Source organism: Cottoperca gobio, chromosome 22 (genome assembly GCF_900634415.1).
Source record: "Cottoperca gobio chromosome 22, fCotGob3.1, whole genome shotgun sequence".
NCBI classification, from domain to species: Eukaryota; Metazoa; Chordata; class Actinopteri; order Perciformes; family Bovichtidae; genus Cottoperca; species Cottoperca gobio.
This window is the reverse complement of record NC_041376.1, coordinates 12,873,952-12,891,055: the sequence shown is the minus strand read 5'-3', so window position 1 is coordinate 12,891,055 and position 17,104 is coordinate 12,873,952. Positions and strand designations below refer to the sequence as shown.

The 17,104-nt window shown below is 41.5% G+C and overlaps 2 protein-coding genes across 2 annotated transcripts in view; both read left to right on the top strand.

Moving 5' to 3' along the window:
* The window catches only part of LOC115027808 (sodium-dependent lysophosphatidylcholine symporter 1-B-like), an 11,880-nt gene extending 1,327 nt beyond the window's left edge, over positions 1 to 10,553 (top strand). The window contains exons 2-14 of the mRNA XM_029461310.1: positions 275 to 403; positions 997 to 1,121; positions 3,374 to 3,497; positions 3,591 to 3,669; positions 3,757 to 3,902; positions 3,985 to 4,075; positions 4,874 to 4,989; positions 5,371 to 5,454; positions 7,389 to 7,472; positions 7,567 to 7,679; positions 7,788 to 7,931; positions 8,141 to 8,317; positions 8,579 to 10,553. Coding sequence (XP_029317170.1) covers positions 275 to 403; positions 997 to 1,121; positions 3,374 to 3,497; positions 3,591 to 3,669; positions 3,757 to 3,902; positions 3,985 to 4,075; positions 4,874 to 4,989; positions 5,371 to 5,454; positions 7,389 to 7,472; positions 7,567 to 7,679; positions 7,788 to 7,931; positions 8,141 to 8,317; positions 8,579 to 8,621 — 1,455 coding nt within the window. The 3' untranslated portion in view covers positions 8,622 to 10,553. The remainder of the gene's footprint in view (positions 1 to 274; positions 404 to 996; positions 1,122 to 3,373; positions 3,498 to 3,590; positions 3,670 to 3,756; positions 3,903 to 3,984; positions 4,076 to 4,873; positions 4,990 to 5,370; positions 5,455 to 7,388; positions 7,473 to 7,566; positions 7,680 to 7,787; positions 7,932 to 8,140; positions 8,318 to 8,578) is intronic.
* A 3,218-nt stretch (positions 10,554 to 13,771) lies between these two features.
* LOC115027520 (zona pellucida sperm-binding protein 3) lies at positions 13,772 to 16,950 on the top strand. Its single transcript, XM_029460890.1, has 8 exons — positions 13,772 to 14,334; positions 14,421 to 14,524; positions 14,621 to 14,727; positions 14,854 to 15,025; positions 15,122 to 15,237; positions 15,316 to 15,395; positions 15,510 to 15,598; positions 16,242 to 16,950. The coding sequence occupies exons 1-5, from the start codon at positions 13,879 to 13,881 to the stop codon at positions 15,144 to 15,146; spliced, it is 864 nt and encodes a 287-aa protein (XP_029316750.1). The 5' UTR covers positions 13,772 to 13,878; the 3' UTR covers positions 15,147 to 15,237; positions 15,316 to 15,395; positions 15,510 to 15,598; positions 16,242 to 16,950.
* The last annotated feature ends 154 nt before the right edge of the window (positions 16,951 to 17,104 follow it).

Sequence of the window (17,104 nt, the reverse complement as noted above, 5' to 3'; positions counted from 1 at the left end):
GGTGGGGTGAGTGATCCAATCTCAGTCCCTCGTGGCAGGTTGTTTATCATCAATTATGCCATGAGTTTTGGACAAAGGGATGGATGAGGATAGTTGAAGCAGAAAACGGGGATAACTAAACTCTAGAGTACAGACGAGCGCTGAAGATAATGATCACGTAGCGCACCACTGCCCACCTGAATTTATAGCATGTCGGTCTTTACAGATGCACAAGATGTTACAATGCCAAATGAACTGCACTCTCACTCTGCACTCGCCTCTCTTTGTCTTCCAGCCAAAGAACCAGAGAAATCGTCTGTCTGTGTGGAACAAACTGTGCTATGCCATCGGTGGGGCTCCCTACCAGATCACAGGCAGCGCTCTGGGCTTCTTCCTCCAGATCTACCTGCTGGATGTGGCTCAGGTGATTGACAAGAGACACACAAATAGAACAATCACACTTGTATCTTTGACTAAAATACATTTTGTATGCAAGGAAAAAGCTGTAGGAATGTCCTCTAAATTTCCTATTTGCCAAAACCAAATTAATTAATGTGTTAGTCATCCAGCAAGTTATAGCTTTACTTCTCTTTTTCGCGTAGTTCCACATACTGAGTAACTCCAAGGCTAAAGCTTGTGTTCGCTCTTCTCAGCTTTGTATCAGTTTAACAGTCTTCATCGTGCAGTAGCCGGTCAAGCGCATTAACCTGGACTCCTACTGCTTTGCTTTGTTACTCAATTAGAAAATTAGACTTTTCCACTGTTCACAGTAGGACCTAAAATAAAGGGCATTCAGATCAAGAGATGAGACCATTACTGTGGCTTTGAATGCAACTTTGTTCTTAAACAAATGACACAGTTGTGTTTTTCACTGCTGCTGTGACAACGCCTCGAAATGTCTCCATAACCTCGTTGGTGTCGTGGCTCTTTTTGATCATTCACTAGCCGTGCCATATGAGGTAGTAGTTGGCATCCTCTTAGTTTCATGTCTCACTCTTTTCCGCTTTCCTTTTTTAGCTGGATCCCTTCCATGCCTCTATAATCCTGTTTGTGGGCCGGGCCTGGGACGCCATCACAGACCCCACAGTGGGTTTCCTGGTGAGCCGGAGTAGATGGACCGGCATCGGCCGCATGATGCCCTGGTACGTGTTTGAATGTCACCGCAGCACAAGCATTTTAGGACCGCTTCACAAAGCAAAGAGGGTGTTAAGCAATAATAAGGAAATACCAGAAATGATTTAGATATTGAATTGTGAGGCAAAAGTACCGAGAGAAAAACCCAGCTCATGCGCCGTTGGCAGTAACCATGGCAACAGGGTTGAGGTGGCTACTGAGGAATTATGAATTGTAGGAGTGTGAGAATGAAACTACAAGCGTTACCTTCCTAATGCACAAACCTCAGAATTTATTTTCCGTTTGTCTTCACTTCTTTGGAGATGCAGATGTGTGGTGGAATGTAGCAGCTGTTTTACTGGTCCAAATTGTGTTGAGTTAGATAAACAGCTGGGAATGCTTCTGAGCTTGTAGGTAAATATGTACATTCTTACTTGTTTACTTGCTAGAAGTGTTTATCTTCACTTCCTTTTGTCGAAGCGTTTCTTGGTGCGTTTCCTAGTTTTATATATATATATATATATATATATATATATATATATATATATATATATATATATATATATATATATATATATATATATATATATATATATATTTCCCAAATCAACTTTCATGAAGCAGGAACAGATCTAAATATTTTACTGGCATTTCTGTCATATATATATATATATATATATATATATATATATATATATATATATATATATATATTATATATATATATATATATATATATATATATATATATATATATATATATATATATATATATATATATATATATTTCCCAAATCAACCATCACTTTCATGAAGCAGGAACAGATCTAAATATTTTACTGGCATTTCTGTCACATGATGTTTTGTGATATCTTGAGCATCATGGGTATTTGAGTCAGAAATGCCGGCTGTGCATGGGTTGAGGAGGGGGGGATGGGAATATACCGGCTTCTGCTACGATTGGTCCAACCCACAACACACCATCAGCTTCCAACAAAAGGGGGTGTGTCCATCTTTGTGTGTGTTTCATTTCCCTGACTGCTTGAGGGGGGTGGTTGCAGAAGCATATAGAGGTTACCTTTGGTCAAGAGACATGCTTGGTTGAAATAATGAAAGTCATTGTTAAAAAAGAGAACATGTACTTGATCCTCGGTGGCAAGTGGAACAACCAGTTGTTAAATAAGAACACACAGATGTCTTTTTATATCCTCATTTGCACTTCGTGTGTGTGTGTGTGTGTGTGTGTGTGTGTGTGTGTGTGTGTGTGTGAGAGATATCAGCCACGCCTGTGTGTATGGTGTATGTGTGAAAAGATTCGCAACCTGGCCTCCATTTCCAGATAAATTAGCTCTCATTAGCCCAATTCACTCAGACATTAGAGGGAATCAGGAGGTTATTTCTTATTTCCCATGCGTGTCACACAAGAAGGGGGGTTCATATGATCATGTGCGAGTGCAGAAGTGTCCCGTTCAATAAAGAAACATCCCTCTGTTCAGTGATATGGCTTTCAGGGAGAGTCAGCACTTCCCCCTTTATGCAGGAGGGTTTTTGTTATCGATTTAATCTTCCAGCTCATCTTTTCAGTTAAGTGTTTGGTCCATACAATGTAAGATAGTAAAAAATTATAATAATACTAATAAAACGATTGGCTTATTGTTTCATCTCTACTTAACCTGTTGGGGTGTGTTGATGCCAGATGAGTCCTAACCGCAGTGGCTTGTGTAAAAGAAAAAGAGAGTGTTTATCTCATGTCCAGGGGGAGTTTCAGCGAGACTGTTGTGTGTTTTGAAAACAAGTTTCTGGAGTGGCACCAGCTTCTCCAACCAAGGTCAGCTGGAGCTTAAGAAAACACTGTTGAGGCCGAGTGGGGTGAGAGGGAGGTGGGCCAGAGTGGCCTCACCGTTCGTCCAGCCCGCCCTCGTTCTCCTTCTGCACCCCAGACTGAGCTCTTTTTCCAAACACGAGCTCTAACAGTGCAGGATTAAGGGGATTATTCACAAAGCGGCAGGAAGAGAGTTGAAAAGAAATGACTGCAAGGGAGGACAAATGTAAAAGGGGAGTAAAGCTACAGTAATAGTTGGCAGAATTCGGAACAGGCGGCTGGGTGCACTTTTTAGTTTCAAGCCAAATAATACCGATAGCATGGTGAACCCCACTGTAGTGGCTCAAATAAATAAATAATTACTGCTTTTGTTTAAAGACACAAATTTGCTTATTGAAGACACTGCCAAATGTTTATCTTTTTGTGCCTCCTAACAATCCTGCACCTCTTTCTTCCCAGGATCCTTTGCTCTACACCGTTTGCGGTGCTGACTTACTTCCTGATCTGGTACGTGCCTCCTTTTGAACACGGGAAGATCGTCTGGTACCTGATCTTTTACTGCCTCTTCCAGTCAATGCAGACGGTTAGTATGTCATGTTGACTCTCCCCAGGCGCTTAGTCCACCTTGCTGCCAGTTTGTACATTAGACTAACTGTGTGTTTGTGTGTGTTTGCAGTGCTTCCACGTGCCATATTCAGCCCTCACCATGTTCATCACCAACGACCAGACAGAGAGGGACTCTGCCACTGCTTATCGTATGTCAGCGCACCGGTGTGATCAAACACGATCGACACGCGTGTTGTCGTTCAGGCGCTGACAATCCGTTTCTGTGTTGCTCTCAGGTATGACGGTGGAGGTGCTGGGCACAGTTCTGGGCACAGCGATCCAGGGACAGATAGTAGGCGGCGCCACAAATTGTCCCGCCGAGCCTGATGAGCCCATCAGCAGTAACTCCACCAACGCGTCCACAGTGTCACTGGAGGAGACGGTGAGTCTCTCGAGTCTTTGCATCGTGTCAGATAAACGATGATATTGTTAGTCCAAGCTAATGCTCTCTTTTCTGTCCTCAGAAACAAGCGTACTTGATTGCGTCAGGGGCCATCTGCGTCATCTACGTCCTCTGTGCCGTGGTCTTGTTTTTGGGTGTGAAGGAGCAGAAAGGTATGCATCTATGAAATGCCAGAAGGAAGTTCTCCCTTGCCCAAAGCCAAGGTTGAATATTTTAAAAGCAGAGATGTGGATTAGAGACTCATAACTAGGACTGAAGTCAGACTTGAGTCATGAATCTGGGGACTTTGGACACAACTTGACAAAATCTAAAAAGTGTTGGACTTGAACACAAATGACTCGTTACTGCGTTGGATTAACTAGCCTTTTAAATTGGAAAGAAAATGATGTTTTTAAGATTGTGTGCATCAAATCAACTCTTACTTTTCCTGATGACGGATATACTCTGCATCAATCTGACGGCAGCCAATCACGTTGTGCGAGCAGGAGGGAAAGATGCGTCAGACAGACAACAGATGGCATATGAAGAAATAAGCAGACTGGCAACATGCAAAGCTTTTTGCAATAAATAAATTGCAATTGTGTCACAGGAAAAACGTACCAAAACCCTCCTGATCATTTTGCTTTTAAATGTTATAAAGTGTATTTAAAATGAAGGAATGCAACATATAAAAAGCATTCTTTAGTTCTGTGAATTTAGTACACTATTACCCTTTTCAAAATGCAAAGTTTAGGACATGACCATGACTTTGTCTCAATTCTGATTCAGAGTTTGCATCGGTCTCTACCAGTTGTCCTTGGGAAACATGTGGCCTGCTTATCACTGATGTGTTGGCCACATTCTGGCCGACGCTAAATGTCTTTCCAAGATACAAATTAGACACATACCAGAACTGACACAGAAGAATTTCATCTGTCTTATCTTTTGTTCTCTTCCTCGTCGGATTATAGAGTGCGGGCGAAAGAAAACACTTCTCACCTTCCGTCAGGGCATGTGGCTGGTGATGAGCCACGGACCGTACGTCAGGCTGGTCATCGGCTTCCTCTTCACCTCTCTGGCCTTCATGGTAATCCTGCGTTTCACTGTGTGACTCATGCTAGATACACAAGTTATTGATGAAGTGACAGTTTGTGGCATAATTCTACATTTTTCGTAATTTAGTTTTTCCTTTTTATTGTCGAGCGTTAGAGAAGGAGATTGATGCCACTCTCATGTCTGTCTATTAAATTAAGCTGCAGCATTTAGAGACTTTTAGCTTAGCTTAGCATAAAGACTGGGAACAAGGGGAAACGGGGCAGCTAGCAGTCCGAAAGTACAACCACAATTTCAGCTTTTGTATTGATTAAACAAACAAAATATAAAATGATTTTCCCAAAATGTCAAAGTATTCCTTTATCTGTAACTGTAGTTTGCATTAAAATGACTTAATTTGTTTGTTTTTTTACAGCTACTGGAGGGAAACTTTGCCCTTTTCATCACCTACGCTCTCGGCCATAGGAAACACTTCCAGAATATTCTCCTGGTCATCATGGTAAGTGTTTACCTCTGTGTAAAAGCCCTAATCACTATGAGATCGAGAAGACATCTGCAGCAGGAAACCTTGTTTATCCTAGTGGGTCATGGAGTAAGCTCCCAGTGTTTGTGGGGTTTTCAGCCCGTGCTCTGAGGCGCACAGGTACTGGGGCTGAAAGGGCAGATTTTCAGGGTGAGAAGAGGTGTTGTTTGGGCCCCTGGGAACCTGTCTCCCAGTCACACACTGGCTTGGCGTTAGCGGGAGATCACAGGAGAGACAGGCACACAGTGGAGCTTTTGTTGCCCTGGCGATCCCTCACTGCCACCATGGGAACTTCCACCATTGGCTTCGCCCTCCTTTCCATCCTCCTCTCCCTGCTTTCTGCTCTGATTAGGAGTGGAAACATTTTTGGGCACCATGTATCATATTCGGAGAGATGGGAGTTGAGGGGGAGAAAGGACATTTCTTCCATTGTATTTGCCCACAGTTGATGTTCATGATATTTCTCAGGCTGCTAAGCTTGTTCTTGTGTGGTCATTTAACACTGGTTGACCAAGTTTGACCTGGAGGTCAAAGGTTGTCTGTCCCCTGCAGGGTTTGGTTCAGACCGCACAAAGCATATTGTGTCCCTGTCCCTTGACCTCGTCCTGCAGTGGACACTTTATTATTTCCAGTTCCCACATTTTCCAGACTTTTGATGAAGCACAGATAGGAATTCTGATTGATTTTATAATGGAGAATATGTTTATTTTAGAAATAACCATTTCTTTGACTGCGGTTTATTATAACAGGTCAATGTTAAGTCACCATTTAGGTAACTTCCATGGTGCCCAGAGCTGCAGCTGGGTGTTTCGATGTATTGAGGTCTTCTAGTGCTGAAAGTCCAACAAGCAGCTTTGTTTGTTGGATAGGAAATAGTTTTTGTGTAGTCGGAGAACTTGTATACTATTTCATGATTTTCAGACCTATTTCTTAAGAAGTCAATAAAGGCCTAATATATTTATGTGAATGTTGCAAAAGAAAATGTGTGTATGGAAACAAAGAAAGCAGGTCCCTTAAAACAAAGTTGACTGTAAAGAGTGTTGTACACTATTATTCAACATATACACCACAGGATGTAACTTGCTCGAGCCAAGCCCTACATTCAGTGTTTCCCCTACCATTGTCTTGTAGGGGCGCTGCACCCCCCCTGAAATGTTTTTTGTTTTCTGGATTTAAAAAAAATCACATATTCACAACTCACTTTTCACATTGAACAGGTGCTCTTCTATTAAATAAAGTAAATGCTTATGTTATTTATCTAAGTTATGTGCACGTTTCAGTGTTTACAACAATGCTATGCACATTCACTCCTCCGCTGTTTTGCGAAGGGCACCCGATATATACGCACACACGCACACACACACACACACACACCTAGTAAGAGACAGAGCGCCCCCCCAAAGAAGTAAACTTAGGGAAAACGTTGCATTTCCAACTAAAAGTTGATTTAAGCCACAGAACATTATCTGGTCACTTTTCTTTGCCTACACTTAATTGCCACCAGACTTAAATGTTGTATAGTAACTCAACATCACCCAAAATACAGAGGACATGTCCTCAGTGGTAACTGATGCGCTGATCATATCTCACCAATAACATGCAACATACAAAATGTTTGTAGAGTACAGACACATATTCATTTATGTTAAATTTAGATCAAAACAACAACTACCTTAACAATATGGCTTCAAGATTGTAAGGCCTCTTATCTGTGTTGATAAAGCTGATCTGGAAAGGTTTCATCTGGCTGAATGATTCCAGATAAATCAGATGTTTTTATTCTTAACTTTGATTGACATGAATGATGAATAATCATAAATTAACTTTGTACATCCTTTTGTCCTTTTGCTCACATGATGATCTCTAATGAAACAACAATACTGATACTTCTGTGCAACATTTTTTTCCAGCTCTCTGGGACTCTAACCATCCCGTGGTGGCAGTGGTTTCTGACCCGGTTTGGGAAGAAGATGGCAGTTTACTTTGGCATCTCGGTGAGTTGAAAAATACATTTAAAAAAGCTTGGCATTAATTTAAAAAGGATGTGTTGTTATGGAATTGCTCAAATCCTAATGTCTCTTTCCATAGTGGGCAGTACCCTTCATGATCCTAATCATCTGCGTCAAGAGCAACCTGATCCTTTCTTACTTTGTGTCAGTGGCGGCAGGTGTGAGCGTGGCGGCAGCTTTCCTCCTGCCTTGGTGAGCACGAGAGTATCTACAGAACACATCCCTGAATCTATACGTACGCAGATGTGGATATTTGTGTGTCTTGAGTTTCCTTCTAAATGTCGTGTGTGTGCTTTTCAGGTCAATGCTTCCCGACGTAGTGGACGACTTCAAGGTTAAAAACCCAGACATCCACGGTCACGAAGCCCTCTTCTACTCCTACTATGTGTTCTTCGTCAAGTTTGCCTCTGGAGTATCCCTGGGTGTCTCTACCCTCAGTTTGAAGTGAGTTTCATAGCTGTAGCCATAAATTATTCTCCTCACTGTCACCCTTAACAAAAAGTGTCAATTGAATGTCTCTAACACTATAAGAGATTAGCTCCATGATACAGTGACCATGTGGTCAACAATCCCATAATCTTTAAACTAACAGTCTTGTGCAACTGTACTCTCATCAGCTCAACGTTTCTCCCCCTATCTGCATTTTTTCGCAGATTTGCCGGCTATGTGACCGGGAGCTGTTTACAACCCGAGGAGGTCAGTTTAACCCTGAAGGTGCTGGTCTCTCCTGTGCCTGTGGCTCTTATAGCTGTGGGACTTTTGATATTGAGGACCTACCCTATTGATGAAGAAAGGAGGCAGGGCAACCGAAAACTACTACAGGAAATGCTGTGAGTGAAATGCACACAAAAACACGGTTACGTAGAAGTTTCTGCATAACCAAACAGGGCTGTTGTTGTGCGGCAGGACTCGTGCATGACCGCCATAAACAAAACCGTGAAATGCTAAATTCAGTAGCTGAGCTAAATTCAAATGAAACCTTTTTAAAAGAAACTGTTTTTGCCCCGGTGTTGGTATGCATTATTCACCCCGTTCAGACAAGCCAAGTCCTTTTGTGTCTGACTCCTGGCTGTTCTTCCGTCCTTTAATAGGGACTCTGAGTCTGAAACTTCAGTGCTTGGGAGCGACGTGTAACGTCGGAGGACGAGCCAGCCACCACAGCTGCTTTAACATGTTTGCACAAGACTGTCGAGGGACACGACCGCCAACTATCTGGACTAACGGAGGAGAGACCACAGACCACAACTGCTGCACAAACATCATCTGCATTTAGTCCCCTCCAGTCCTCCAGACCACACAGGTTTACATCGCCCTCTGGTGGCCGGCCAGTGGCATCTTGTGTGTGTGTGTTTGTGTGTGTCAAGTATTTTCTGTTGTCCATTATCTCCAGCTGTGTCCCAATTAAACTGCCAAAACTGAAAAGTATACACAATTTTTCCAATTGCCACAGTGGTTTTTTTGGCAGGAAGTGTAGTTCTGTAATTCCTGGGTTAGTGTCCGTTCTTCTTGCTTTCACTTCCCAATATACTGTTTTCTTCATTATTTAGATGACACACAGCACTACGATCTGTCCATAGTTCACCCTAAAGGGTTACCTACTACTGAACTGGACATTACAATCTTGTCATTTAAAAGAAGATAAAACATGTTTTTGTCAGCATTTAACAACTGCAGCTTGTAAAGGTGTGCAGTGGCTCCTAGGAGCTGGAGTCATGTTGTCTTGGTGGAGTTTTAGTCCGCAAAGAGAAATCAAACTGATTTTCCAAAGAGTTGTGACTTTATTGTTTACCGAGACATTTCTGTAACTGTCGACAATGTTTTTTTACCTCGACTAGTTGTAAGCCGCAACAGTATTTGTACACTGGTGTAAATGCACAACTTACTGAAATGCTCTGTTGGAATTGGGACACAGCTTGTGATTGTTTATGAAGGATTTGCTGGTTTGCAAGATCCAACCTTCACTCGTACAGAGTGTGATGTTACCTTGATGATTACCATGTCTTAGGTCACTTGTGATTGACTTGCAATCCAGATAAGGTGCTATGAAGGACATACACTATCAGCCCTTATTTACAAAGGGCATACCAGCACTATTCCAGTAATTGGAGTTGTATGAAGCTGTGCTACAATTTCTACTTTGGTGTTGCTGTTCCTTTTGTAGATCATTTCAGAAAGCTAAACACTTTTAAAGTGTACTTCAATCTTCTGAAGGGGAAAATGCACCTTGTGGTTGGATTTACTATATGTATGAAACACTGCCTTTCACACCTTGAATTATTAGATGCAATGAGATTTTCTGTTGAACTTGTTGTTCAGGTTATTTTTATTTTTGCTACTTTTAGAAGCATTTCCCCATCCCACCTTTTTTGTGCTTTCACATTTCTACCAATCTCCGTCAGGTCTCAGACCTTTCTGAATGTGCGTCACAGAGAAGTAAACTCCGGTCTGAGGTCATTTCAGCATGTTCTCCCTCCCCAAAGGGAAGGGAAACGATGCTTTATTTAAATATTTATTTAAATTATTTAAGGGATTCTTTTTTTTTTTCTTATGAAAATACATGTATGATAATTTATTAACATTGAATGATTATTGAAGGATATGTTGGTGATTTTCATCAAAATGGTGGATTTCTTTTTCTAAGAAAAGAAAATGGCACAAGTTGCTGTAATGTGACAAACGTACTGCCTTTACAGTGTCTGTTCTTACAAGCAGCTGCCCAAACCCAGTTTTTCTATAATAAAGTATGCAGGAGACATTTATCCGCACTTTACATGGCTCGATTTAACCACATCTTACATCCTTATTGGTTATTAAGATTTCAGAAAAACTTCTTTAAAACATATAGGTATATTCCTGCATAGTGTATTTGAAATTGCTCTGAAAGAGCTGAATGAAGCACATTACATCAATCCTTAGTGTTTATTTGCTACTGTATGTATAACATGTAAATACTTTTTTCTAAGTTGCACTTTGATGAGCAATATATATATATACCAGCGAAGAGACTAAATTAATTTGCTGTAAATTTGTAATTTTGAGTCTGTGAATAAAGTTTGTCAAATCCTGTCGATGTCTTTGCAATATCGAAAACTGTACTCTGTAGAATATTTAACCACCTGTTTCACCTTGATGATTTACTGTGTAGAGTTACATTCATCCAAGTTGGTACAGCAGGTAGACAAAGAGCTTTGATTTGACCCATAAAAAGAGTTTATCTTATGGGCCAAATTTTAAGATTTCAGTTTAATACTTTCAAAACCTTAACATATATATTTTTTTATTGTCAATGTAAATACAAAGCTCATGAAATCCCAATAAATAGGACTTTGTAACATACTGTTCATAGATAATTAGTCTCGTTTTGCAACTCATAGCAAACCTATTCACATTTAATCTTTGACAATTTAACATTAACACAAGCTGCTCACTGAAAAAGGATTAGTCTTCAGATTTTAAGAATTGTGTTGAATTAAATGAAATCAAATAAATGAAACATTAAAAACAGGCCTGGGTCATTCCAGAATTGGAGAACATTTCATGTCCCACATATAAAAAATCTAATAATTCATGCCCAAAAAGCTAAACCATGCACTTGTTGTGTTAAATATACTTGTATTGAGACAAAATGTAAATAAAGTTGCAGAAAAAGATGTTTCAAAATATTATTTAAAATATCAAATAGCTCTCAAACACCACTAAAATAGCATTTTTCTCTTGTCCCAGCTTCTTGGTGACCAAGTTGCATGTCAAATACAACATTTAATATAGGGTTTTTATTTACTTCAATTCAATTTTTTAAATCATATTTTCTAATAATATAATATCTAAGTGTGTCCATTCCTTGACAGTAGCATTACATTGTGCAGCTAGCATTAATTCCTGAGGTAAAAGCTAAAATTAGCATTGATTTGCAACCCTGTTACTATAATTAGAGTAACAGGGTTGACATTCAGTAACAGGGTTGCATTTCCTTCAGTTTACTCTATTATTTATAGTAAAATGTCATGTGTTTGTATAATTTAGCATAATATAATGTTTTAAATGTATTACTGTATTTTCCGTCTACCGCTTATACGGGGTCGGGTCGCGGGGACAGCAACTCTAGTAAGGAACCCCAAACCCCTTTTCCGGGCCACATCCACCAGCTCCGACTGGGGGATCCCGAGGTGTTCCCAGGCCAGTGAGGAGATATAATCTCTCCACCGAGTCCTGGGTCTTGCCCGGGGACTCTTCCCAGCTGGACGTGCCTGGAACACCTCCCTAGGGAGGCGCCCAAGTGGCATCCTTACTAGATGACCGAACCACCTCAACTGGCTCCTTTCAACGCAAAGGAGCAGCGGCTCTACTCCGGGTCTCTCACGGATGGCTGAGCTTCTTACCCTATCTCTACGGAAGACGCCAGCCACCCGTCTGAGAAAACACATTTTGGCCGCTTGTACCCTGCAATCTCGTTCTTTCGGTCATGACCCAGCCTTCATGACCATAGGTGAGGGCTAGGAACGAAAATTGCCCGTTAGATCGAGAGCTTTGCCTTCTGGCTCAGCTCTCTTTTCGTCACAATGGTGCGGTAAAGCGAATGCAATACCGCCCCCGCTGCTCCAATTCTCTGGCCGATCTCTCGCTCCATTGTCCCTCACTCGCGAACAAGACCCCGAGGTACTTGGACTCCTTCACTTGGGGTAAAGGCTCATTCCCTACCCGGAGTAGGCAATCCACTGGTTTCCTGCTGAGAGCCATGGCCTCAGATTTTGAGGTGCTGATCCTCATCCCAACCGCTGCACACTCGGCTGCGAACCGATCCAGTGACTGCTGAAGGTCACAGACCGATGATGCCATAAGGACCACACCATCTGCAAAGAGCAGCGATGAGATCCTCAGGTCACCGAACTGCAACCCCTCTCCTCCACGACTACGCCTCGATATCCTGTCCATGAAAATCACGAACAGGATTGATGATAAAGCGCAGCCCTGGCGGAGGCCAACATTCACTGGGAACGAGTCCGACTTACTGTCGAGTATCCGGACATAACTCTCGCTTTGGGCGTACAGGGTTTGGATGGCCCTCAGAAGTAACCCCCCACCCCATATTCCCGCAGCACCTCCCAAAGTATCGTCCGTGGGACCCGGTCATACGCCTTCTCCAGATCCACAAAACACATGTAGACCGGTTGGGCTGTACTCCCAGGCCCCCTCCAGGATCCTTGTGAGAGTGAAAAGTTGGTCCGTTGTTCCACAACCAGGACGGAATCCGCATTGTTCCTCTTCATTCAGAGGTTCGACTATTGGCCGAACCCTCCTTTCCAGCACCTTGGAGTAGACTTTACCAGGGAGGCTGAGAAGTGTGATACCCCTGTAGTTGGCACACATTCTCTGGTACCCCTTTTTGAATAGGGGAACCACCACCCTGGTCTGCCACCCCCTAGGCACTCTCCCAGACTTCCACGCAATGTTGACGAGGCGTGTCAACCAACCAATGCAATCAAACAACATTTCTGTGGTCCTGAGTATTTATTTGACACATTTATGTCATGATCTAATGTAGCCATTCAACCCTGTTACTTTACGCAACCTTGTTACTCTAATTTCAACCCTGTTACTATATCATTTTTTGTTAAAATAACCTTAAATAATTTTCTCAGCTCACAAAAGTTTAAACTAATGTCCTTTTAATAGCTTGATTAATTATATGCATAATGTATTTGAGAAAATATTTTAAATTAAATACTGAAATTGGTAAAAAAAAAAAAAGAAAAAGAAACGTGTGACAATTAAAAAGTTGGGCAAGATCGATTCAAAAAGCTACTTAAATTAACATTAAACCAGTTTTATCCAAAACTACATGAGTATTTAATATAAATGTGACTTTCTTTACTTAATAGTAAAGAGTTTTATTGAAGAATGTTTTTAAAAATACCTTTTTCTGCTTAATGAGTATGTGTCACAGGGTTGCACAAAACATGGCACACAACAATCTAATAAAAAGCGTACATTTGATACCTTTGCTGGCCAAATCACTTTTTTTGATTGTTTATTATCTGTTTTTCCTAAATACATAACAAAAAAGAATAAAATAAAAGGTACATTTTTCAAAAGTGTCGATCTCTAAATTGTCCTCCAATTCTGGAATGACCCGCTTATGTTCTCACGGCACCAAAAAAAAGTGAAATATTTTACTTATTTCTCTTTAAATCCCCTTGTTTCCAAAAAACTTACTTGCTTCAGTGGTTAAATCAGATTATGATCTGAATCAATAACTGATTGAACGCAGAACTGTGCACCTGTTGAAGGCTCACCATTTATCCTCGCCGCTAACTACCTGCAGCCGTGGCTGAACGGAGCTTCACGCGCAGAGTGAAAGAGAAAGGTAGAAGAAGGACAGCAGTCTGTTGCGATGAAAACAAAGTGGCGTATCTATATCTTATGGAGTGTTTTATCACTTGACCTCCTCAGCTTCGCCCTGGACTCTTCTAAACCTCCGCTAACAAGAAGGAAGAAGGTTTTCAAACTGTCAAAATTCCAAACATACAAACTGCCAAGAAAAGGCAACAGAACATCCTCCCACAGGTCGGCTGCCAGCGCTTCTCCATTGGCTCTACTCAGTTCCCGATACATCCGTCAAGGGGAGCCCAAGGCAAAGATCCTGTCGGACTTTGCTTACCTCCCGGACGTTTCTGTAACCTGCGCCACGTCGGACTTTGTGGTGCGGGTCAAACCGACTTTCTACGGCCATGGCGCAGATGCAGAGGAGCTGAAATTAGGCAGCACCTGCAAAAGCAACGGGGTTCTCAAACCCTCCGGTGACCTGCTCTTCACGTATCCTCTGACAGCGTGTGATGTCGTGCGTGAGGTAAGATTTGTATCATTTGTTTACAGACTCTCTCCCTACATACTCTTAAAAATCACAATGTCTGACCTCCTCTTGGACTTTGACAGTCTCCCCTCGGTTATCTGCTCTACAAATTCACGCTCCATTATGAGCCTTCGTCAAAGCGTTTACCAAAGAGGATCGATGTCGACATTGAATGCCGTTATCAAAGGTTAGACTTGTGTCTCAGCTTTTTTCCACCTCGTGTGTGTGTGTGTGTGTGTGTGTGTGAGCTCGATATTTACTATCTCCAAAAAACCCTGTCCAGGAACCACCATGTGCACCAGCTGACTGTGCAGCCCACCTGGGAAACCGTTGTTGTGCGTAAAAAGCTGAAAGGAAGTGCAAATGACTTCCAGATGGAGCTGATGGATGGTATGTTTTAAGGAAATGTGGATTGTAGGGATTAAGAGCTGTTTTATCTTTTCAGTTAAAGTGTTTATAAACGTCTAATCAAATGGTTTCATTTGATGTGATTTTATATTTTTAATTCATTCTTAGATTCATGGAGCAGACCAGCGAAGTCGCAGGTGTACCAGCTTGGAAAGACGGTTAATTTCCAGCTCTCTGCTCCTCATCTCTCAACTGGTGGAAAACTTTACATAAATACCTGCTATGCTTCACCATCCAGTGGCTCTAAATCTCTCAAATACACCATCATTGACAATTTTGGGTGAGCCTAATGGACATTAGTTTATATTAAAATGATAGATTTACCCTCGCTCTCCTGATTTAATTGAGATGAGCATCATTTTGTTGTCATCCATAGCTGTATGCTGGACAGCAAGAGCTGACCCCGGGGCCTCTCAGTTCGTCTCTCGGACAGATGAGACCCTGAGATTCTCCCTCAAGGCTTTTCAGTTCACTTCTGACCCTGACACGGAGGTGAGCGTGGTGTATAATTCTCCGGATTCACACACTTCTTTTGTTTTAGCTGCGGCTTAACCCCGTTTCCATTTGTAGATCAATATTCACTGCAAATTATCAGTTGCACCAGAGGACCCGGGTCCTGCACACAAGTCATGCACTTACAGAGGGAACAGGTGAGTGTTGGCACTATATACATTCAATTTCCTTTTTATATAGGACTAGAGTTGACTTTTTCTTTCAGCTGTTTCCAAGTGGATTGAGCGTATTTTGTGCATTTACCATGATAGGTGGAAGGCCCTCACTGGTGACGACTCCATATGTAAATGCTGTGATTCACAGTGTGTTACCTCTAAAGTCCGTAGGGCCATGATGGAAGGTATGTGGCAGTCTTTTTTCCATTTTTAGCCTTGATTTTAGATTTCAAGGATTTTTTAATTATGCACCCGTACCTTTTCAGACATATCATATTGTTGGGATTGCTTTAAGTTGCACTAAAAGTGTTTTATCTCGAGCTGACAATTCTCAGTGACCAACAAAACTTTGGGGGAGTACCTACAGGTGAATAGGGTAAACATGTAATCTAATACATGTGACAGTATAACCTCCCCTAGTTGATTACTTATGTTTAGGCCAATACATGTTTTTATTAAAGGTTTTCTGAAATCTTATGTATTTAAATGAGGCATTGTCTTATTAAACATGTTCTTGTATTTACTTACATTTTCAAAACACAAATCTGAACATTGGATAAAGCCAGGTTCTGAAGTGGAGATTTCTGTCTGAGAAAAAAAACTCCTTTTGAGAAACGCTAGTATGGTAAAATAAACACCATCATGTGTATTTTGGATGTTTTCTTTGCACTAGTCTGAAAGAAGATGTTATAGAAGCAAAATAGCCAAACTCTCAAAATTAACCAGTGCATTAAAAAAAGCAATGTTTTTGCCTGTACTGTCTCGTCTGAAGTGACAACAATGAAAGTGATCATTAAAAATGTTTCACATCTCTAACTTTCTTTCAAGGCTCTGCCAGCAGTGGGTCTTTGTTGGTCTCGGATCAGCCGGACGCAGCAGAAGACTTTCTACCAGTCAACATGAGCAGAGAAGGCGAGGCCACGATAAATCCTCACATGGTTGAGCTGATACACAGTCATGAGAAACTTGGGGAAAGTGCGCATGTAGTAAAGTACGATAATGAAGAGGTGCAAGGCAACTTTGATGAAGAAGATAAAGAACAACTTGAAGAAGAGGGTCAGCATGAAGAAGTAGAAAGTGAGTTTATACTTAGCGTGATGACAGAACCTGATTTAGATGAGTGGGTCTCTGAAGAGGATGGGACAGGGTATGTTGTGCAAGTGGAGAGTGGAGAGGAGGATGGATTTGAGGGAAGAGAAGATGAGACCCTTTTGAATGAGAAGGCTGAAGTGTTGCATCATTCAGTGCAGTTGGAGCAAATGTTCCCTTCAGAGGTGGGCCTGCAGAGAGTGTTGCAGCCCTCTAAAGGCAAGGAAGAGGACGGGAAACATGCAGGTAGAGGTGAAGAGCATGACAGGATGATCGAGGACGAGTGGAAGAACGATGACAGTCTGGCAGATTTATTAGATGATTGAGATAACCTGGTATTTCACATGGAGGTAGCATTAGTTTAATAGATCGATCAGTACTCTGCTCTAAGACCTAAGACTGTAACTGACAGGATACTATGATTTACTTCAATAAACATAAAAATGCAGTTGATGGACTCTTGTCATAACTTGAAACCAGGCTAAGCCACAATTTATTTTCTCAATGTTTAATTGTGACTTGAAGATTTGTTTTGATCTTCCACATTAATTTCATTAAGCCATGTCAATATTATTCCTCCTGACAATTACAAAGAATGTGGG

What these genes read in the sequence shown, in the direction of transcription:
- LOC115027520 (XM_029460890.1), top strand. Translation starts at nt 13,879, where the DNA reads ATGAAAACAAAGTGGCGTATCTATATCTTATGGAGTGTTTTATCACTT. An exon ending in CGTGTGATGTCGTGCGTGAG is followed by an intron (nt 14,335 to 14,420) that starts GTAAGATTTGTA and finishes GGACTTTGACAG; the next exon opens with TCTCCCCTCGGTTATCTGCT. An exon ending in CCAGATGGAGCTGATGGATG is followed by an intron (nt 14,728 to 14,853) that starts GTATGTTTTAAG and finishes ATTCATTCTTAG; the next exon opens with ATTCATGGAGCAGACCAGCG.